The sequence below is a fragment of the Panthera pardus genome, unplaced genomic scaffold, assembly GCF_024362965.1.
Source record: "Panthera pardus isolate Hobbes unplaced genomic scaffold, ASM2436296v1 HiC_scaffold_22, whole genome shotgun sequence".
Classification (NCBI taxonomy): Eukaryota; Metazoa; Chordata; class Mammalia; order Carnivora; family Felidae; genus Panthera; species Panthera pardus.
The window spans coordinates 36,784,606-36,808,381 of record NW_026526788.1 but is presented as its reverse complement, the minus strand read 5'-3'; the positions used below and the strand labels follow the sequence as shown (position 1 = coordinate 36,808,381).

Here is a 23,776-nt window from a genome sequence, read left to right as displayed (position 1 = left end):
AGGAGAGGAGAGGGGCAGAGGGAGAGAGAGAGAAAGAAAGAGAGAGAGAATCCCAAAGCAGCTCCACATTCAGCACAGACCCTGATGTGGGGCTCGATCTCACAACTGTGAGATCATGACCTGAGCTGAAACCAAGAGTAAGACACTTAACCAACTGAGCCACTGAGGCTCAGAAAACTTTGTCTTTGGAAAGACATGTACGTAAGTCAGTTTTTAGGAAGGACTATTGGATCTTCTGGCTCAAGGGTCTTCATTGGATATTTTAATGTTAAATAGATGAAGAAAGAGATCTATTTGCCACATTGAGTCTCAGTTTCCTCTACAGACACCTAAATACTGAAGATATCCTTATTTGATGGTCAAGAGGAAATAAGACCTCTGTCCTACACTGAACATTTAAATAAAAGAAGCAGGTCTTTATTGAGATTCTTTTGAAGGTGTCCCAATCACAGAGTCCTGGTCAAAATGCTAAGCTTGCCTAAGGTTTTAGTATCACCTTTGATCCATGGACTGTGGGAGTCTAAAAATGAAGAGTCCATCAGCTTACCAACTACCTTGTATCATCTAATTGATAAGTCATTAGTTAACCAGGAATAATTTAGGGAAAGTCCATTTTCTACTACCACGATCAGAACCAGTATACTTATTTAAGTTCTTAAAACTCCACTTTGTTTTTTCTATTGGCAACATATATCCACATAAAACATATTCTGATGTGGTCATGGCTCATCAGAATGCCAATCCAAATTTAAGTGTGTAATTCAGAGTTTATTTTGTGTTAAAAACAAAGAGATTTGTTTTCTAGCTCTTGAAACTTCTGTGTGTCTAGACGAGGAACTCTCTTATTTTACATAGGAAGGAAGAAGAGTTTGTGTTTCATTTTCTATCCTACAATGAGCATTAATCATTTCGATAAAAATCTCGTTGGGAGGAAAATAAATCCTCGTTGATATGGCCAACCCTTTTATTGTTGAATTATGTATTTTCTTTTTATAAGATCAATGAACTTCTCCATGGGTTGTTTCCATTTGGGGAATGAAATGATGGGGCTTTAGAATCTCCACTCTGTGGTCTCTGATTGTTGGAGTTTGTGGACTGCGGGCACTCGGAGGATTTAACTCAGAGGGGATCCTGATAAAGGGTTCTACTGCCACTTGAGAAAACTAGGCAGGACATTTCTCCTTGGGCTCTCATGTAAGCAGGAAAGAGCTAAAAGTGATAGAAAACAGACTTTCTGATCACTCTGGTCCTACAGGGGTCCCAGAGGCTGGCCCTCTTTTATCCCAGAGTTTTCTGCTTCTCTTTCATCTTAGCAGAATATGCTCATATCATTGGTGAGTTCCAGCCAGAGAAAAAGCTGCATAATTTGCTCCTTTTCTTACTGCAGCTCAAAGTCTAGGACTCAAGGAACAATGTGAAGCAACGATTAAATCAGGTCTGAATGTTTGAAAGAAGTACAAAATAAAAGGTTTAATATGGTTTCAACATTGTCTTCTGTAAATTAGGGATGCTGTTGAGGTATATTTTTCAACACTGTGTCCTTTAGCATCAAGCCCTCTCATTGTTGCCATTGGGTATGGACAATATAGGAGGGGACAACAGAAATGACAAGGAAGGAAAGGATCAATGGAAAGAAGTTGCTACAGTCTAGTCTGATTCCTTATAGTTCTGCTTCTATTTATACTGAGCCAAAATATCCTCAATGGCATTGAGCTAACATCTTTCCCCCCACTCCCATTCTCTTCCACAGCCTAGCAAATGTTTTCCCTATTAGATACACTTTAAGGTTACTACCAAATTAACCACAAAGGCCATGGCATTAACAGGAGCTAGAAAATTCCCAGGAGCCCCAAATAAGCCACCAAAAACTATTGTGTAGGCAATTGTAAGGTTATTGTTTGGCCTTGGTGAAGTGATAGTGGATTTTCCATGATAGACTTGGGAGCAAAGAGTTTCTCTCTGTCCCTTTGACTATGACTATTAATCTTGATGAATATGAATTTCCACAGCTAAGTCACTACTGGTACAAGTAAAAGCTGAAGTGCAGTATTTACGAACGGAGCTGCCCACCCTCATTCTCTTGCTCACTCTCTTATACACACACACACAGACACACACACACACACACACACACACACACACACACCTCATTCATTCTTCAGTAGCATATCATACCAGTGGCTTATGTAGCACAGAGATGCATTGTCTCTTTATCCCTTGCAATCTACAGTGGATTTCTGGTCAACCTAGTTCATGTACTTCTTTTCACTACAACTAGAGTAGCTAAGAACTCTGACACCTTTGAACCTTATGGGTCTTGTTTTTGAAATGAAACAAAACACCGTCATGGCTTGGGAATTGCAGAAATGTCACTTACTAACTCTAGGCCTGGATTTTTTTTTTTCATTTAAATTAATACCTGTGTAAGGGAGGAGGCAAATAGCAATGGTTTGGCTTTTTGTGCTCTGCCTCCTTTCAGCATTGGACTAAGCAAACTCCATGCTGTCTCCCCTCCCACTTCCCCACCTTAGTGAAAACCTAGGAGTTGTCATTTCCTTCGTAAAAGAACTGTTTTTCAGTGTTTGCTCTTTGTTCAGTCTGCGTAGTTGGTAAATGCAAGTGTAGATAACTCTTAATGCTTGTCTGGAGGTTTTTCCGCCTATTTGTGATTTGGGAGATGACCAAGGGCATGTTTGACTTGTAATAGAGATGAAGAATGGATAAATCCAGTGCATGTAATATGATTGGAGAGTCCCATAGACTGACCCACTGTGCATTCCCATAATGCCTGTTGAACAACCAAGCATTGCCCTTGCAGAAGTACAACTATACTAACTGGTATTGCCTACAGTGATTTCCAAAATGGTGGTACTCAGAAATCCAACATCCTGCACTTCTCAAGGGGGCCCTCTTCTGGCCCGGAGGTCCATGTTGCTTCCCATCCAGGGAAGGTATTTTGCTTCTCCCCATCCTTCCTCCCCTTTCCCTCCCCTCACTTTCTTTATATTCCTGGCCTGAGTGTTACCATTTGCTTACTGCTAAGAGTATACTATGAATTTTCATTTACAGCTTTGAGATACTTATGAGGCTTTCCTGCTTCCCACTCAGCCCCAAACTTGGGACTTTTCACACACTGATCCTCTGATCAGTTTGATGCGGGAAAGCACATGGAAGCCATGTACCAGTTTGTATAGTAGTACCGTTTTAAACTGTGTACTCTTGAACAAAGTAGAGTGTGCTGGGGGTTCGCATTGGCTGCTTGACACACACAAAGCCAATTAACTTGCATGCCAAAAAAAAAAAAAAAAAGAAAAAAGAAAAGAAAAGAAATTAACCCTTAGAGTACTGCTTCAACATTTTGGTTTAAGGGTCTTGAACTTTACCGGTTAGGCAATGCTTCTTTCTCCAGATCCGAGTGCTGCACTTAAAGTCCATACTTAGTCTAGCCAGAACATCAACCAGGATCCTCTCTTCCACAGCTTTCCTGAGATGCTCCTGGGTCCTTTATTATTAATCAACTTATGGCATTAAAGAGGTCTAAAACATAGCCACTGTGTTTCACTGAAAATGGGCTCCACTTCCAGTGTGCTTGAGGGTGTGAGGGACTATTTTTAGCTTTGGTACGTGTCCTCTTAAAGAAAGAAGTCAGTTCTTTAAGGGTTAATATGAAATTAAGGAATTTGGTGGTCTCTCTTGCTTGTCCTTCCTCCAAGGTGTCTGCATGATCCTTTTTAGATTCTTAACTCACCTGTTGAATGATGGTAAAAAGTAATATATATATATATATATAATTGCAAAAACAAAAGAACAAAAGACTGAATGGTTGAATGAAAAGACCCCTTGGCAATGCTTGCTTGATTATCACAGAGGGTAGAAAGACCAAATGTTTTAGTTAACGAATATTCATTTTGTCCTCTACCCCGAGCACCACTGCTACACAGTATTGTGGAAGACTTGATGATGCTTTTCATTTACCTCTTGCTTTTTCTTCTTCCTGTCTAATAGCCCAATAGAATCCTGCCAGAATTTCTACAAAGATTTCACATTACAGATCGACATGGCTTTCAACGTGTTCTTCCTTCTCTACTTTGGCTTGAGGGTAAGTCTGATCCGTGCCACCCGGTATCATAATGGGGCATCTTGGACCCAGGGACCATCCTTCACCAGCATCTGTTCTCGCAGAGATGAAGCCCAGTGTTTCCAGGGGAGACAACAGACCTGCACTGTGATTTTCAGTCTCTGACAAGAGACCTTTCCTCAACTCAGCATTTTCTGAAGTACATGTTAAAATCTTGTTCCAAGGAGGAGAAACAGGGATTGAAATAACTATTTTGCCTTTGCTGGCCTACTGTTTCTCATCTCTCTAAATACGAATGCATTGTTGCCTTAAATAGGAACAAAAAAAACTTCTATTAAATTATGTTTATCAGGGTTCGCTTAACTGAATCCTAAGAGAACAGGTGTGAGGACTGAATCAAGGGGGTAGATTGGCCGAATTTGGGACTTGGGCATTTATACTGGAGCCTGTTTACGGCGATGGCGGGGGGCGGGGGTGGCTGCATAGAGTGTGTATCACAGAGATTGTGTGTGCATGTGTGTGCACACGTGCATGCGTGAGTGGATGCATACGTATATGCCTTATTTACAGTTATATTTACGTTGGAGTCTAACGAAGATGAGACCACTCAAACTTTCCGATGACACTATTGAAAACCATAGGAAAATAGATTGCCGGGTATTTCTCCAAGGTTAACATAGTCTACAGTCACTCTCCAGAAAAGGCTGTATATCCAAATTCTAAGACAGAAACAGCCTGTGATTGGTATAGATATGAGAAGGACATAACATCTCCCTCCAGGCCCCCATGAAAAACCAAAACATAGCCTTTGGCAAAAGAACATAGTTAGAATGCCAGCATCATGCTTCTCATTTTTTTGTCTCCTTTTCTCTTTCCCCAGTTTATTGCAGCCAACGATAAGCTGTGGTTCTGGCTGGAAGTGAACTCTGTGGTAGATTTCTTCACGGTTCCCCCAGTGTTTGTGTCTGTGTACTTAAACAGAAGTTGGCTTGGTAAGTCAGTCTCTCCTCCTTTCTTCTTACTGGTTCCCGAACTGTGGTGGATCAGAGGCCTGGTCTGTCCCCACGGAAAGAAAGTTTTGTGTGAATGTGCACAACTCTTGGAGTTTGGGGGGTTAGTGAGGACAGTTCTCTTCAGAGCACTAGCCCAGAAGGATTCGCGCAGTGAGTGCTTCAGGTAAGGCAGTTTTCTCATTGTGGAAGCCTAGGGGTCACACTGTCACAGCCAGGACCTCTGCCTCGTGCTTCTGTCATTTTCATTCAGCCTGCCGTTAGAACTGGACACAGAAGAGCCTGGTACGAGGCCAACTTTCCGAGTAACTGATTCAGGTGCCCCAGAAGGCCTGCCTGCCGAAGTTAGCTTCTGTCTGCTTCTCGGTTTTATGACGAGTGGTTCCTGCCTGGTTTATCTAGAGCTAAGAGTTCCTCTGTGGGACAGCGTACAGGAAGGCATCTCGAGCCACTGTCTCCTTGAAGGAGGTGGAGCTCCCCTCCCGTGCTAAAGGAGAGGCTTTTGCTGGTGCTGTGTTCACATCTTACTTCCCGTATCTGCTCAACATGTCCCTTCCTGTCTGTCCCTGGCAGGTGACTTCCTGCATTACAAGCAAGACAGTTTGGCAGGAGAAGTAGTTAGCTCGAGGATGGTCATGGCAGCCAGAGGCATAGAGAGAGAGCTTTGAGCTTCTCTTTGTTGCACTGAATAATTCTCTCAGAATGTTCCTGCTGCCGTAGGTCTACCGGGGGAAAGGGAGGCTGAAACAGGGTTCACAGGACTATTTGTGCGTCCAATCTGTATTTTTAGAAATTTTTGGTGTTACCTCAATTTTTTTTCAAAGTAATAGAAATAAAACCTTGGATTGCAAGTAACCTGTTCTGCGAGTGTTCCGCAAGACAAGCAAGCATTTCTAAGAAATTTTAACTTGATAAACGAGCTATGCCTTGCAATATGAGTCGTATGTGAGGCTGAATGTCACACTGAATGACACTGAATGTCACAACTGAACCAACGGTTCTTGAAATTTGCTTTGATATACAAATGCTTTGGATTACAAGTGTGTTTCTGGAATGAATTATGCTCGCAAACCAAGGTTTTATGTATATTACATTCAGTATAAACATTTAAAGATGTATAAAGGAAATATCAATCACGTCTTCCCCGTTCTCACTGCCTTCTCCCTGGGATGCTCAGTGTTCATAGACTTCCATATCTTTCCTTCATGCCCCATTGCTACAAACATGGATGTGTACATATATATGTTGTAGAGGAGGTGGTCTTTGTACAAAGACGTGTGTCCATGACATTGCACTGGAATTTGGTTTTCTCACTAACAAATAAATGATGGACATCCCTTCAGCTCTGTAATAATTCATTTTATTAGAGTTACACAGAATTCTACAAATTGTTGTATTGCAGTTCATTTGGACACAGCCCTAATGATGGACCACCTGATTATTTTCTTTTTGCACTGTAAACAATGTTTTAATACACACCCTCATCCACACATCTGTGCAATTTTATTTCTCTAGATGGTTCTAGGTTCCTGGAAGAGTAATTGCTGAATCAAAGCATGCATATATTTTAGTTTGTACAGAAATTGATGGTTCACTTTTCAGAAATGTTGTGTCAAGATATGCTTCCACTAGCAGTATGTTTTTGATGTCCTTGCTAGCACTGTGAATTTATTACGTGCCTCATATCAAGTATTTAAAAAAAGAAGCACCCTTTGTATATGATGTATGCAATAATCACATACACACATATCTGTGTGTATCTATGTGTGTATATCCCATAAGGATTCTATCTTGGACGGATTTTCACATTAGAATTGTATTCATTCACTCAATGGAAAAGTCGTCATCCTTGATTTGAGACCTGTTTGCTTAGATTGGGTTTTCCAGCCAGCATGATGAAACCATCAGAGCCACTCACAAATCTGAGAAGTAACCTGAATATGCTCTGGTACTGAGGGTCCCAGCTACCTCAGCTTGACTGTTAACTGGCTTTGTGACCTGGGGAGCTCACTTTTCTTTCACTCAGCCTGCTGTTTATAATCTGTAAAATAAAGGTTAGGTTAGATGATTTCTCAGGTACTTTCAGCTCAGAATGTCTGTAGGATTCTTGCATTGTTCATGGGAAATTTGGCATCTAGGTTGTTGGGAAGGACTGGGAAATTGGTGAAATCAAACCATCAACATTCCTGAGTCAAAACTGCATATGGGTTGCTAACCATGGTTCATCCTAGACCATCCTGTTGCAAAGAGTATACACACGCATGTGTGCACACACGTACACGCATGTACCCATGTACCCGTGAGTGTGCACAGACCCTGAAAAACTCCAGACAGACAGAGAAAGAAGGAAGGGGAAGAGGAAAGAAGAGAGGAAGGGAGAGAGAAGGAGGGAGAGAGGGAGGGAGGGAGGAGGGAAAGGAATCTGCCTTCTCTTCCTGCCTTCTCTTCTCTTCTCTTCTCTTCTCTTCTCTTCTCTTCTCTTCTCTTCTCTTCTCTTCTCTTCTCTTCTCAATTACTCTGTACACTGAAACAACCACTTTGCTTCTGGACCCTCAGTTTTCCCTTCTGAAAAATGGGAGGTTTGGACTTAAATTATCATCTAGTCCCCACACTTCATGAGTTGGAATTTTATGTCAAGCTCCATTCTCTCTTGGTCCCTTGTGGTCCTAGGTAATTGAGGATAGTCCTTCATGACTGGTGGAGACACCATCCTGTGCAGCGAGCAGATCTCACCCCAGGGTAAGGGTATAGAGCCAAGTCTCCTTGTGAGACTAAAAGCATCTTTGTGTCAGGAGAACTTGGATGTTTTAAAAATTCATGCCTTCTTGGGAATGATTTAATCCTGATTTTTGGCTTGGTGTTCTCATCTAGTGAAAAATCCACCAGAGTGAACAGGAAAAGGGGAAGAAAAAGAAAAAAGAAGAGAAATGAGATATACTTTTGCATCTGCTGTGGTTTCTCTTCAAAAATTAAACCTTTAAAATGTGCTTCAATCGAACAGTATTTATTAATACCTACTATGTGCCAGGCACTTTTCCAGATGATTTGGAAACAACAGTGAATAAAATAGCATCCTACCCCATAATGTTGCAGTGAGGGAAGAACAGGAAAAAAATGAGCCTAGTAAATAGGCAAATTATACAGTGCGTTAGGAAGCATAAGTGTGTTGCAACTGAAAACAGACCAACAAACTTTTGGGCTATAAAATCATAATAAAAATACCAACAACAAATAACCTTTCCCCCCTTGTAGGAGAAGGCATCCTTAATGAAATGCTTGTGGTTCTCAGCCCCTTGGGTGAGCTCCACCACTGGTCTTCCTGTTATGGAAGAGAATTCAGTAGAATAATATTTCAAGGAGGTTTCCGTGTCTGATTTAATACATGGGTTATTACATCGTGAAACAATTATTGTGCTGATGAGCTGCCAAATATAAAATGAACATTCCCATGAGATATGGCTTATACAGTAGAAGGAATAATCCCATTAAACAGGGGGCATTTCAGGAAGTGCTACCTTCCTCCTGGAAAACGAAAAGGTGCTGCCTTTACTGGTTGAGGTTTGGCATAAGCTGAGGAAAAGTGCAGTCTGTTCTATTTCTCCTGCACACACCTGCTGAGCTCTATAACACAGGGGGCTGCACTATAGCTGGAGTCATGTGGGTGCAAAACAGAACAAGGGCTATGACCCCCATCCTTACCTTTGCCAGAGCAAAATGCACACCACATTTGACTTCTTATCATAATGTATGGTTGCATATTATATAGTATTGTATTGGTTTACTTTATGTATGTATTATCTTAGTGCATTTGATGGTGTATTGATAATAACAGCTAATTCCAGTTCTACCATGTGCTGGGAACTCTGATCAGCCCCTTACATATATGAACTCACTTAATTCTCAGAAAAGTCCTGTGAGCTGGGAGTTACTTTCCCCATTTTGCAGATAAGGAAACCGATTCAGCGACGATAGCTCTTGTCCCAGGTTGTGTAGCTTTGGAAGAGGGGGAAGGGGTGATTTGCCCAGATTTGATCTGATTTTATGTCTGTATTCATGCTGTTCTTCTGCCTCTGTCCTTAGCCTTGAAAGATTGGGGGTTTTGAGGACTGGGTTGGGGTGACTGAGCTGATTTGGCTAATTTCTGTTGGCACTTCTCCATCTCTCCTTACTGAGAAAGATTCACTTCGGGCAGGCAGGGAGGGGAAGAGCTCTTATTTAAGAACACACGTCCTCATGACTCCTCATCCCCATCCCACTCGTCCTTGCCCACCTTCAGTTTCTAGAGTTGTCACTAGGACCTGGGGAACACATAGAGCTTGTCTGGTGTCTCCCGAGTCCCAAGGTACCTTAGCACCTTGGGGACCAGATCTGTTCCACCTGAGAGAGAGGGAGAGACTAGAGGCTTCCACACATGCTGTCAATAGAGCAGAGTGGGTCAGAGCCAAGCTCTGGGCTACCACCTCAATTCACATCTTGGCTTGGCCAATGGGTCACCTTAAGCAAGGTTGTTTTACCTGTCTTAAACTCAGTTTTCCACCTGTCCAATGAATGGGCAGTACTCACCTCACAGGGTTGCAGAGGGGATTTTGTGAGGCAGTGTAAGTAAAATACCATGTACCTAGGACGGGGTTCACGATGATCCCAGGCTTCTCTTTCTAACCTACCTATCATATTTTAAAGCACCAGGAAAGAAAACAAACCAGAATGGAACCAAAAATAAGGCAGCGGGATGTGAGGACATCCACGTTGGCAGGCGGCAAGTCTCTGCTTATTTTAATTCCTGTTCCCACACACACCAGCTTATTCATTTTTGTTTCTCTCACCAAATCCTTATCCTACCTCACTAAAATAAATGTACCTTGAAATGAGAGATGTATTTTATTTTGAGACTAGAATAACATGCTGAGGAGAGCTCTTCTGTCTGTCTCATTTTGGGGGGAACTGTATCCCCAAGGTAGGTCAACAGACTGTGCCTCCTTTGTGTATTTATTTATGTGGTTTCATTGAGGGTCATTTTGTGTGGTTAAAAGGAGAGAGGAGAGAAAAAATAATGATGCACTCACTGGCCACTCATCTCGCTAGCTTTTATTGAGTGATTACTGTGTATTCAGCACTGAGATGAGGGGACCATGTCTGGCCACCCTGTTTTACTATGTTTTACTATGATCTCCAACATTGCCCCTCTTCTCTGATTAATGAAATCAGGGGATGGTAAGGAGCCCCAGGCCTTGAACCCAGGGTGGAAAAACTGTCAACTATAAACGTACCTGTTCCTCTAACCCATGTTAGACTTCAGCACCTCTGGAAAACACTGCTAGAAAATAGAGAACTCTGATAAAAAATAGAAAAATGAGTTAGTGCCCAGCCACAAGGCAATTAAAATGATTTAAGATATCTGCTTATAAATATATGCCCGGGCAGTACCTTTTTTGTGTCAAAAGGTGATAAAAACAGGATTTAAAAAAAAAAAAAAAAAAAAGGTCAGATCCTTAAAAACAACAACAAAAGGACAAAACGTAGTTCCTGTTTGAGACTGAGGTTTCAATCTAGTTTTAGAACCAAAATAAACACGCATGCAGCAACAGCAGGTAACACTGCCCGCTGTATAATTAAGTCCCAAATTGTCAGGTACAGGCTGTAAGGGCCGTGGGAGTTCACAGGAGAAAGAGCTTATGTGGGTGGAGGAACGCGAGGAGGCTTCTGCAAGGCACCAGCTCAGCCCGGCTTGCCGTGGTGGGTGAAACTGGGGAGCAGTGGCCCGCTTCGAAGTGGAGAGGAGACCAGCCTACCCTGTGCAGAGGATAGCAGGTGCCCACCAATGATAATGCCGTCCTAGAGAAGAAAGCACCCTTCCCTGCACCAGGCATCAATCAGCCCCACAGCCCCACAGCCCTGCAAGATGGATGTGTTTGTTTCCTCTTGCTGCAGTAACAAGTGAGCGCCACAAATGGCGGTGGCTTAACACAAGTTTCTTTCTTTTTTTTTTTAATGCTTTATTATTTATTTTTGAGAGAGAGACACAGAGAGAGAGAGCGAACGGGCATGAGTGGGTGAGGGGCAAAGAGAGAGGGAGAATCCGAAGCAGGCTCCAAGCTCTGTTGGCACAGAGCCCAATGCAGGGCTCGAACTCATGAATTGTGAGATCATGACCTGAGCCAAAGTCGGATGCTTAACCGACTGAGCCACCCAGGTGCCCCAACACAAGTTTATTTCTTACAGGTATGTAGATTAGAAGTCAGCTTGGGTCTCTCTGGACTAAGGGACAAGAGTCTTCAGGGCTGTGCTCCCTTCTGGAAGCTCAGAGGAATGTTCTCTTACCTTGCCTTTTCCATCTTTCGCAGACCACCCACACTCCTTGGCTTGGGGCCCCTTCCTCCATCTTCAAAGCCAGCAGCCCTGGGTTGAGTCCTCTTACCACGTCTCACTGATCTTGCCATCTGTCATCACCTTCCTCAGACTGTCTCTCTCCTGTCTCCTGCTCCTACTTCTAAGGACCCTTGTGATTATACTGGGGTCCTACATGGATAATCCAAGATACTTACCCCATATTAAGGTCAGCGGGTTAGTAACCTTAATTTGTCTGCTACTGTGATTACCTTTTGCCATGTAAATTACCATATGCCCAGATTCTGAGGATTACCATGAATGTTTTTTTGGGGGAGGGGTGGGCATTATTCTGCCCATCAAAAGCGGTATTATTATTAATACTCCTATTTTGCTGAAGAGGAAACTGAGGTTCAGAGAAGTTAAGTATCTTGCCCCAAATCATGGAGCCAGGGCTGCACAGTCTTTTGGAGTCCAAAAGACCTAGTAGGCATTCTGGGCCCTCCACGCCCTTGCCTTGTCATACGTTTCTACCCTGTTATGGGAGGAGACCTTTGGGGAAATCTTGCTTGGAGCCTGAGAACTTCCCCCCTCTCCTCACTTCCACGTAGTGTTTTTCTTCTTCTTCGTCTTCTTTTCTTGGGACCTGGTGAATTACTAAGCCGATATGCCTACTATTCATTATTCTTAAACATTTGCTCTGGTCGGGGGGGGGGGGGTGCTTCCCACGTGGCTGCAGCAATTGAGGGGAACATGTTAGGTCTACATGCCCCCTGCTTAAAAGCTTCCTTTCCTTAGAATTCATGCTTTCTTGCTTTTTCTGGAGCTTACTTTAAAGAATGGAGAGAAACCAGAATTTTAGAATGCCAGATGAGGTGACAAGTTATGACGTGTTCCCAGGGAAAGCAGCATGTGGAATCACCTTTCCTCTCGTTATTCTCTCAGGGCACAGCTGCAGTCTTAGGAGGCTTTCCATTGCCCTCTACATCATAGGGTGTCTGGCCCCAGGGCCACTCCCTTGCTTGAAGAATCCCACAACCGGTAAAGTGAGGTGCGGTTAATATCTAGCCTTCTGTTGACTGGCCTCTGCATTTGGTAAAAGTACTCAATGGTGAAAGCCTTTGCCTGGTTTCTGTTTCCTGACATCAGGAATTTTCAGTGTATTGAAACTTAAAACAAAACAAAACAAAACAAAACCATAAAACCCCGAATATGATTTGGCCAGAAAGTAGAGGCAGCCCCTTGTGGGCAGCCCCAGGCACACAGACTTGACTCCCAGCTTCCCCTGCCCCTTACAATTCCCGCCAGGGGTCCACCAAGCTGCTAATTGCATCTACCCTGCTGTGTGTTCCCTCTGCTGAGGGCAGAGTGAGTTTCTGCCCCATCTCACTGGCTGGCATCCCTCTCCCTGTTAAGGCACAGCCCTAACTTCACCACCCATGTAAAGCCTTCCCATTTTTCCAGTTGGAATGAATTCCCTGACGTTTTTCTCTTTTGCTCTTACAATTAGTGCTATAAAAGCAGTATTATCATCTGTGTTATATTATCAGCTAGAATACAAGTTCCATGACACCTTTGTGCAGGAACATTGACCGTCCTGTTTTTTTGCTGTGTCCTGGTGCCTGGAACAGTGCCTGGCACATAATTTGTGCTTGTTGAATGAATGAATGAATGAATGAATGAATGAATGAGTGTGTTTTCTTTCAAGGATGATAATAATGAACAATTACTTGCTTATTAAAGACAGACACTGGGCTCAGCATCTCATATATGTTATCTGAATTAATGTTCACAGTAGCCCAATGAGTAAATACTATAGTCTGATTTTACAATTTAGAGAACTAGGTTTGCGAGTTACATAACTTTCTCAGGTAGTAAGTGTGGATCCAGGACGCAGCCCAGTTCAATCTGATTTCTGAGCCCATGCTTTTAAAATTACTAGTCCAGTGGTTCTCAAGGTGTGGTTCCCATACCAGCAGCATCAGCACCACCTGAAAATTTGTTAGATATGCAGATTCTCAGGACCCAGCACAGACCCAATGAATCAAAAACTCCCAGAGTTTAATCTGACAATCTTTGTTTTGCACACCTTCCTGGCCACCCTGATATTCACCCGATTTTGAGAACCACTGTCCTAGGCTATTCTGGGATGCTTATACATTTGGCTGTCCACAAGAATCCCCCAGAAGGTTTTCAAAACTCATGATGTTCAGACCAAACCTCCAATCAATTAGATCAGAGTCTCTGGTTTGGGGGATATGACCCAGGTTCAGCATTTTTTAATGTTCTCCATTGCATCAAAAATGCAATAAGGTTGAGAACCATGTATATACATCTTCTAATTGTGAACGTTGAGTTAATTTCTCCCTACAAGAGTGCTTCCTAGTCTTTATGTGCATGTGAAACACTGGGAGGTCTTAGAACGCAGTTTCTGATTTGGGAAGTTTGGGTGGGACCAGATATTCTGCCTTTCTACATGTTTCCAGGTGAGGCTGGTGCTTCTAGTCTGGGGACCATATTTGAAGTAGCCAGGCTTTCTAGTCTGGACTGAAATGTCCAGTAAGGTAACCACTAACAACATTGGGCTACTTAAATGTAGACTAATCAAAATTAAATAAAATCTCAAAGCTCTGTTTCTCATTCATAGTAGCTACATTTCAGGCATTCGCTAGCACCGTGTGGTTAGTGGCTGTGGTGTTGGACAGCACAAATACAGCACATTGCCATCATCACAAGAATTCCACCTGACCACACTGTTCTAGAATGTGTCTTGTGAGAGAGGTGCCTCGGTGGCTCAGTCGGTTGAGCATCCGAATTCAGCTCAGGTCAGGTCGTGATCTCACCATTCGTGACTTTTAGCCCCGCACTGGACTCTGTGCCGACAGCTCAGAGCCTGGAGCCTGCTTTCGATTCTGTGTCTCTGTCTCTCTCTACCCCTCCTCTGCTCGTGCTCTGTCTCGCTCTCTCTCCTTCAGAAGTAAATAAACATTAACAATTTTTTTTTAGACTGTGTCTTGTGATAGAACGTACCATGAATTTTTACTTTTTGTATGTCTGGGACACCCTTGTAAACTGTGGAAGCTTAACAAATGTTTACTGAAGTGATTTTTAATGAGAGGACCGATGTACAGATGTACACAATCGAAGTGAGACTCCCCACCACCCTATCCAGATTACATTATTTAAGGCCTCAGTAGGCAACAACTACACAAAAGAGGCTCTGGGCCTGGCTCCAGCTCCAGCTTCTTCCCCAGGACTCTACTGCTGCATTTTGAAATGGCCTTCTGGGCTCTGAAAGGAAAGGTCTCTGGTGCCCCCTACAGGACTGTCTTGGACTTTGCTGGATCAGAGTGAGATTAAGTAGGCTGGAGGAGGGGAGATAAATTGGCTCAAAGTCAGTGGCTACTTGGCAGTTAGTCAGAGGTAAGGATAGGCTCACTTCGCATTCCCACAAGGTGTTTGACATCTAATAACTTGACTTGAGTCAGCCGCTATGACCATAAACTCCCCATTCTTCCCCCCACCACCCCAAGGGCTCTCCTGGTCCCATTGCCCAGGGTCTAGAAGGAAGGGTCTTTGAGAACCACCAGAGGTGACCTGAGGCAGTTGGACACAGATGCTCTAAAACCCAAAGCCTTCTATGTAAACCCTTCCCTGTAGTTAGTGGTTTAATTTAAAATAATAACAATAAAAGAAAAGTGTGGCTTCCCTTTTGGGGGCCAGATGTCTTTGGAGATGGAGAAAGAGAGAGAAGTATGTGCTCTAAAAGAGAAGGTGCTTCCATAACTAGGGTAGTGTTGGATCTGTTCACATCTTACATCTTTACATGTGTGTATTTATGTGTGTGTTTGCACATGTACAGGTACAATTTGTAATTATCCCAGGTAGTCTTCCAAACACCACTATGAAATAAGGATCATTTTTAGCCCCATTTTCCAGATGGGGAAACCAAGGCCTAGAGAGGTTCTGTAACTTGCCAAGAGTCATATAGTAGGTAAGTGGCAGAGCCAGGCTTTGGACCCAGGCACTCTACCTCCAAGGTTTATGTTCCTCAGTGGTCTATTACGCTAGCTTTCAAGCTATAAAATTAACTCGCCATTATAGTTTCACTTACAAAAAATTAATCTAACAGCCCTGTCTAATCAGAGCAAATACTGAGTGCAGCTTCCTCCTCATTCCAGTCCCCTAAGAAAAGGTGAAAAACCCCCTAAACAGAAAGTTCTTTGGTACTCCTAGGTAAGAAAGGAAATTTAGAAGAAAAATAACCCAATCCGTTTTTTTTTTTTTAAACTGAGTTAATACAATTTCTATAACTTAGTAGCCTCCAAACTACTTTTGGTTTTGGCCTTAAAACACCTTTTCCCCTTTTCACCAGCCCCCTTTTTCTGAACCTCTTGGTTTATTCTATACAAGTAGCCAAATAAATAAAAACAATCTATGTTACCACCATTGGTCCATCTTGAAATAGTGTCAGGTTAGAGATTATGGGCTGTACTGTTTGCCTGAGCTATTTTGGGGTGGAGAGGGCTATTAAGTGGTGCCATGCGCCTTGGGAAAAGCATTGGGACTGGATTGCTATTGTGTGGCAAGAGCAATGAACTCACTGAGTTCCGTCCCTTTGACTGGACTCTGAAGGAAGGCAGCCCCAGCAAAGTGGCACGCAGAAAGTTTAGATGTGTTTCAGGGAGCTAATTGCTGCTCTGGTAGCTGCTCTGGCTGAAACTGCTTCTAGAGAAATTATTCCTCTGTAAGAGATTTCCGACTGTATTCCCTTGATATTGCTTTGTCAGGGCATGCTTTAAATAAGATGCCCTCTGTAGGTAGCAGGGATTCTAAATCCTCATTGACGTGTACAGCTCTGTTATATGCCAAATTGGAAATAACATCTCAAAACGAATGTCTTCAAGGAACAAATTCAGCAGTAGGTTTTCATAGATGCCAAAACCTCTCCAGATGGCTGTACTTCATCTGGGGTATTATTGGAACAGCCTTCTCAAGCAACCTAAATCTCTAGGACTGGACGTATATTTACCTTTGCATCATCTTGAGAAAATAGATGCCTTGATTCTTCTCGATGAGATAGGGCCGTGATGGATTGACTTGGCTGGCAAACCAGGTAGGGAGAAAGTGGACACTGGGAAGCAGCTCTGAGACGCCATTGCCAGACCTCCTCCCTCCCTGCAGGACAGAGCCTCTCAGCTCCCTTTTCTGGAGAATGATAGAGCCTGACTCCTCTCCACCCCCAGGATAATTTATTCTAACAAACACTCTTTCCCAGTCATCCTACCTGGAGACACCTAGATGCCCCAGCCTGGACCCGGGCCTGCTGGCAAAAGTAAGGGCAGATGACAGGTGGTGAGCAAAGCTCCATTTTTCATGAGCCACATTGTATTACCAGAAATAAAAATCAAATACCAGTTTGACGACACTTTGCTCTCAAGTAACAACTGCTGAATTCAACTTCTGTCTTTAAGGCCAGATAAGAATTTAGCAACCCACCTCACAGAGGGTACCACTCATTTATTATTTCCTGGGTGGATTGCAGAACTTTTCCACGGCCAGACCAGGGGCAGAACAAATTCGTCCTTTTTGTCAAAACTCAATCTCACAGTCTTTGCCTTTCATATTCTCATGCGGCCTCCCTTTCTACCTCTCTCGGTGAATTTCTTCCCTGTGGTCACCAAGCAGCTTACTCACCAGCCACCCCAATCCCCGCTGCAGATATGCCCCAACTCCATGACTCTGGTAGACCCCACCCCCTGACTAGCAACTGATGCTCATCCGTCCCCTGTGCTCACCTGAACGCAGCCAGTTACGATCTCGCCCCTTCTGAAACTGCCATCATCTGAATCATTCATGGCCTCCCTTCCAAAGTTGACTATATTTTTTATAAGTCATGTATAAAGTATTTTTATAAGTCCATGTCCTGGCTGATGAACTGATGAGAAACTGGCAAAGCTGGCCCATTGCCTGTTTTCCTAAAGTTTTATTAGGACATAGCCACACCCACTTATTTACACCTTATCTTGGGCAGTGAGCCAGAGATCTAGGGTCCCCAAAGCCTAAAATCTTCACTACCTGGCTCTTTATTGAAAGTCTGTGATGTGATCCCTGCTCTAGAATAACAGCTATGTTATGTATTCCTTTACATTCCACTAACTGTTTGCCACAGTGTTTTGCACATGGTCCCTACTGATCGGTTTTGATAAAGTGGGCATGAACTTTCCTCTGAAATCAGTAAGAAATGTAATAGTAATAAAGTAACATCCTATTTCTGCCCATGCTATTGCTGTTATTTCTAGAGCTACCTAGTATTGTGCAGCAGGTGTTGGACTTTGCTCTTTATCTGCCTGTCTCATTTGATCCTCTCAACAGCCCTAGATAAGAAACCCTGGAGCTCTGAGAGGTGAGCTGTCTCCTTTGCTGTGTGACTTCAGCAAGGATTCGAACTCGGGTCTTTGTGATCTAAGAGCCCGCGCTTTTCATTCCTGCTAGGTACTCCCGGTCCAGCCCTAGCCCCTCCAGGTGCTTGCTCCCTGCACACCTCACTCACCTTCCCTGAATCTCGGTTCTAGTGAAGAGACTCCATTAAATGCCACCATTGTTACTGCTGTTATCATCCTCATTCATTCATTCCACAGACCTTAAAACAAGTACACGCGTTAGTTGCTGTACGGGGCTTGGTGTTTAGACTGTGAGTGACGTATCTTTCCCCTGCTGTGGGAAGGGCAAGTCTATAAACCCGGGCTTGTAAACCCAGATGTTTCCAGGGATGGGAAGATAACAGATGAGTGAAGCCTGCCAGATGAAGGCTGTCTCTAGCTGGGGAGTGAATTTCCCCCTTAAAACGTTAGCAGCTGATCATGTTTGGCAGATTCTTGCTATGTAGACACATCCTCAGTGTCCAGTAGGGCCTTCTCCTCTCCTTTCCTCCCCCTCCTCCCCCTCCCCTCCTCCTCCTCCTCCTTCTCCTCCTCCTCCTCGAGAACAGTTATCTTTGGCCACAGTGACTTGCCCTTTAAAAACTCGTCTAGGCTGCAATATTATCTCTCTGCTTGGGACACAGAAATTCTTCTCTATAGGAAACAGTCATACTAGACTGTTTTCCCACTTACCACATCTATTGTCCAGCATCCTTACAAAGACTATGTATGTCCTGACATCGGCTGACAACACTAAACAGGTTACAGCAGATTCACCAATAAATATCCATAATGTGGCGGGTGAGTATCTTAGGCGACTTAAAACACTTAACTTGAATTTGCAAACTGGGACAGAAATCCCTTTTCCAATGTTCTTGCATTTGGAGCAAAGTGCACGTTGTCTCAGGACTTCTCATTCCTATTTTTGGTTTTTGTTCATTTTGAGCAATAGCCTTTGCTTACTACCCACCCTACGCCCTTAGTAAAAGCGCTTCTAGTCTGGTGGAGAGGAGGGATCCAGTGCAAGCACGAGGGGATCTGAGGGAAACCCAGGTGTCACACGTTTTTTCCCTACAGTGACCTGCCCCAAATGTCTATTCTCTTGGCCCTCAGAGACTCTCTCCAGTCCCTCACTGTAGCAGGACCGCGTTTTCTAGGCCACGCTTCTGAAAAGATTTGTTGTGTGGTTCTGCCCCCTAGTGGGAGAAATTAGGAATGAAACACACAGAAGCTTCTGTCCTCCGGATTCTGCCTCCTTCAATCCTGGTGAATGAACCTCGGCGAATGTAAGCTCTGTTTTTGACTCTTCGAGATAGCATATCCCTCAAAAGGTGCCTCAGACTATCTGTGAAAGCTTGAAGAAGACAAATGTCAGGCCAATAGATAGAAATTTAAAAAAGTAGGCATATGTATTCAGGCTAAACATGTGCTAAGATGTCCCAGGAAGGCCAAGGAAAGGAGATACCCTAGCCTGACTCCAGAGTGTTGCTCTAACACAAAGGACTCTCTTCAATTGTTTATCTAATCTTTTTAAGCCTTCTGTCCTTTGGTGGGATATGTGCCTTCTGTCCTTTGAATTGGTTTCGGATTTGAAAGAAATACTGAAGGACCTGTCACTTTCCTTCTTGTATGTCAAGCTGGCCAGCTATGAAAAATGGAAGAATGTGCAGATCCTGAATAGATATGTTTGTCAAACCTACACAGAAATAGGAACTTTATTAATAAACTCGAGTGTGATCATAATACATGTATCCCAGTAAAGCAGCTCTGATAGATGAACCAGAACTACAGTATTTAAATAAGGCATGTACTGTGTTAGTGTTGTGTTAGTATTTCATTCCTTCTTCCTGTGAGGTGAGTTAGCATGATATTACCATTGACTGCCATTGGGTGGGTCCCAAAGGTCATTTCTGGGGAAGATAATAGAGCTTTTCATATGATATGCTTTCAAGCCGCCTAGCAGATGCAGAATAATATGAAAAGAGGCCAAAAAAAGTAGTGAATATTTTTATCTCGAGTTGTCATTCCTTATATCAACTCATTTTTAGGGAAGAGAAAGCCTGTTTTTTTCTGTTATGACATTTCTGTCATTTTTTTTTTTTTTTGACTGTCTGGCTGGACTTCATCTCAGCAAAGTTGAAAAAATATTCTAGATGAGGGGAAAAAAATGATGGGAAGAAACTGGAAGAAGGGAGAGAGCCACAACACAAGGAGAAACAGAATTCTGATGTCCTGTTGCCAAATGGAAAGTTTAGGGTTTTCAAGAAGGAAACGTGTTATTCTAGGGCTAACAGGAATCCCAGAAGCATTTGTGGTTGCTCAAGGAGCACTTCAATGATCTGACAATGGCAGCCGTGGAACCAGGAAGTTAACAGAGCAAGAGAAACAGATGACCCTTGTGTGCAAATGTACATTGTTCAGACCACCTCAATTGGGTCTAGATAACCAAGGGATGCAGCTGCTTCCAGAGGGGAAAAGAGCTACAAAGTAATCCGGGAATCAGGTTTTCACAGCTCCTTATGTTCCAGGACCCTTAAAAAATGATCAGTAGCATGTGTTTGTGTGTGTGTGGAGGAGGGACAACAAAAGGGGTAATTTGTGTGTATGTGTTCATGTGCTTTACAATGGCCACCCATGTTGAAGGTGCAATTTAAAAATGGGTGTGGAAAAAAAAGCTTCATGATTTTTAGCTCTAATGGGTCAATTTAAGAAGCCAATGTCAAGTCTCTTCTCTGCTGGTGTGTGTTCAGCCTGGCCATCCTTTGTACCAAAGACCTTGAGCAGACCTTGGCTAAAACCCCAAGGTATACTCCTCGTTCACTGTCAGCAGTCATCTGTGGAATGGATTGGTGTGGGCTGCGTTGCCTTGGGCAGGGTGCGTGTGTCATTCAAGAGACGATGCATCAGGCTACAGAGGCAGAGGGAGGCTGCCGTATGTCCACAGAAGTGAGTGAATCAGAAAGCCAGATGGGGACCCCCTCTAAGGACATGAGGAATTGCAGAGCACAAAACTAGAAGGGCTTGGGAACATCTTGTCCTTTATTTCACTTACGACAAAAACTGAGGCCCAGGGATGCCAAGGAATTTGCCTACATTTCTTCCACTAATTAATTAATTCTTCCATTTATTTATTCAGTGATGATGCCTGAGTGTCTCTCATGTGCCAGGCTTTGTTCTGGTGCCGGGGTTTTATAAAGAGGATGCGTGTCACACGGGGAGTAGAAATTTGTTGTTAAGTCAATTTAAGAGAAAAAGCTGGCCGAGGATGAAGAGTCTCAGGGCAGAAGCAAGAGAGAAGGGAGAAAAAAGAACCACCTTCATGCTGTGGATGTGAACACAGATTTGACAGTGTTTGATAATTACAGTAACCACCAGTGCATGATGGGAGGTTACCCGTGGTACCATTTCTTGGCACCCATCAGCACTGTAATAGCAAAGGTACTTGTAAGAGGGTTTGATTAGTTTTTATCTCCTGCTGCAGGCCCCGACTGTGAGTTCCATCATGCAGGTACCTTTGTTGGCTCTATGTTTTATCCCCAGAACCTGGGAAAACACTTGACACATGGTAGATACTCAGTAAATATCCACTGAATGAACAATGGAAGGAACAACAAAATGATATGGGTGCCCATGTTCCATTCTATAGTGTAGGGATCAGCCAACATCAGTAAAGGGTCAGCTAGCAAATGTTGAGGCTTTAGGGGCCATATAGTCTCCAGCACACCCATTCAACTCTACCTTTGTAGCAAGAAAGCAGCCATAGACAATGTGTGAAAGAAGGGGTATGGCTGTATCTCTACAGTTTATTCATGGATACTGAAATGGGCATTTCATACAGTGTTCCTGTTCCATGAAATATTATAATATGTTTTAACTATTTAAAAATATAAAAAATAAGGACACATGGGTGGCTCAGTCAGTTAAGTGTCCGACTCTTGATTTCTGCTCAGGTCACGATCTCATGGTTTGTGAGATTGAGACCTACAAGGGCTCTGTGCTGGCAGCGTCAAGCCTGCTTGGGATTGTCTCTCTCCCTCTCTCTCTGCCTGTCTCCTGCTCATGCTCTCTCTCTCTCAAAATAAATAAACTAAAAAAAATCTTAAAAAAATAAAATAAAAATGTAAAAAATAGACATTCTTAGCTTACAGACAATAAAGAAAGGGGTGACAGGCCAGATTTGTCCCATGAGCTATAGTTTACCAACCCTGCTATAGAAGTAGATAAATTGTTAAAGGTCTCATGAAAGTTTTAATTGATTGATTCATTTATCTGTTCTGAGCCAGGCTCTGCATCAGGCACTGGGCATACGCAGAAATAAGACACAGTATCTGTCCTCAGTTGGTCTAGTGTCTAACTGAAGAAGATACATGTAAAAAAAATAAGTATAATAAAAATAAGCTTGGCACAGGGAGGGAGTGGTCAATTCTGTGCTAGAAGGATGAGAGAGCTTCATGGAGATGGTGTTGCTTCTGTTGAGGCCTGAATGATGAGTAAGTAATGGCCAGGAAAAGATAGGGAAGGCACCACGTGTGGAGAGATGCAGCAGCAGTTTTTATTTTGAGAGTCAGCTATGATGGGGGCAAGGCCCTGGAAAGGTGACCCCGGGAGGCATGGGCCATATGTGCCAGGACTTGGGGTATTATGTGTCAGAATTTGAAATGTGCAAGTCTGATCTTGGAAGTATCTCCCTGAAAACCCTCTAGAATTCTGTCGTCTGCAGGAAAGAGTGTAAAGAGCATCCTGTGGGAGAAATTGGGAGGGTGTTGGCTCGAGACAGAGGACAGGACTGCTTGAGACCACTTCAGAATCTAGGGAGGAAGTCATAAGGACTTGTGGTAATTAAGGCAGAAGCAGAGTTATGGAGAAGAGGCAAAAATCAAGAGAAATATCAAGGAAGAAGACCCTAAAAGACTTGGTGGTGGATAGATATGTGGAAGATGAAGGTATAGGAAAAATCTAGAATGACTGGCTTTTGGCTTGGATATCTCCCCATTAATGGTACCATCCTCCACACAGAAAATAGTGAAGGAGGGTATGTTTTAGAAGAGGGTGATTAGATCTCTGGAGCTTCCTTCTTTGATAATTTTTAAAGAGTTCTCCTTATGAGACTTAATCCCTAAATCTATAGAACAGGAATAATAATTTTTGTACTTCTTTTGGAAGGCAGACTTGGTATGGCTAGCCTCTCTTGGCCGTCCTAATGATGATTAGTCACCAGCACAAAGACAAAGTCATTATGTTCAGCAGGTCAGATCTTCAAAGGATGAGTCATAACTGTGTAGTAAATAAGAACCTCACAGTCCATCTAATCAATGTATGCAAAGCACTCTAAAGTTAATTGGGGGTTTCTAGACTACACCTTCCAAACATCACAAGCATCTTTCAAATATTCCCTTTTTAAACACACATACACACACACACACACACACACACACACACACACACACACAAATATTCCCTATTTACAGATTGGAAAATCAACATAGATGGAGTGATTTCCCCACTTTCTTGAAGTCAATTTGCCTAGTCTCTAGTGCTCAAAAACTTTCTGCTAATTCTCTTTCTCATTCCTTGCCCATTGGAGAGGGCCTGTGGATTTTTGGATAACTTCCTTACAGATTAGAAAGACTTAGAAAAAAAAATTCCCAGTTTTTCTCATTTGGTGTGGACCTGCCCAGTTTTTAATCTTGATCAAAACTAGAAGCAAAACTAGTGTAGATGGATCTCTATACTGTGGTCAGAAAACAATAAAACTCTCTGTCCATTTTATTTCCTGACAATAGAATGTGGTCCAGGAAAATACTATTGAACATAGAAGCAAGGTAAAATTAGGACCTTGAAAGGTTTTGCATAATACTTTACTTGTTTGTCTGTTTCTGGTCTGTCTTAATTCCATGATCTGTTGTATCCCAGCCAGTAGTTTAGTTCTTCATCACCAACAT

General features: G+C 43.0%; 1 protein-coding gene across 36 annotated transcripts in view; it reads left to right on the top strand.

The window, feature by feature from the left end:
* KCNMA1 (potassium calcium-activated channel subfamily M alpha 1) overlaps positions 1 to 23,776 on the top strand; it is a 722,982-nt gene that overhangs the window by 420,405 nt on the left and 278,801 nt on the right. For all 36 annotated transcript variants that reach the window (XM_053909597.1, XM_053909605.1, XM_053909598.1 and 33 more), the window contains 2 exons: positions 4,006 to 4,099; positions 4,959 to 5,070. In XM_053909597.1, the coding sequence (XP_053765572.1) occupies positions 4,006 to 4,099; positions 4,959 to 5,070 (206 nt within the window). The remainder of the gene's footprint in view (positions 1 to 4,005; positions 4,100 to 4,958; positions 5,071 to 23,776) is intronic.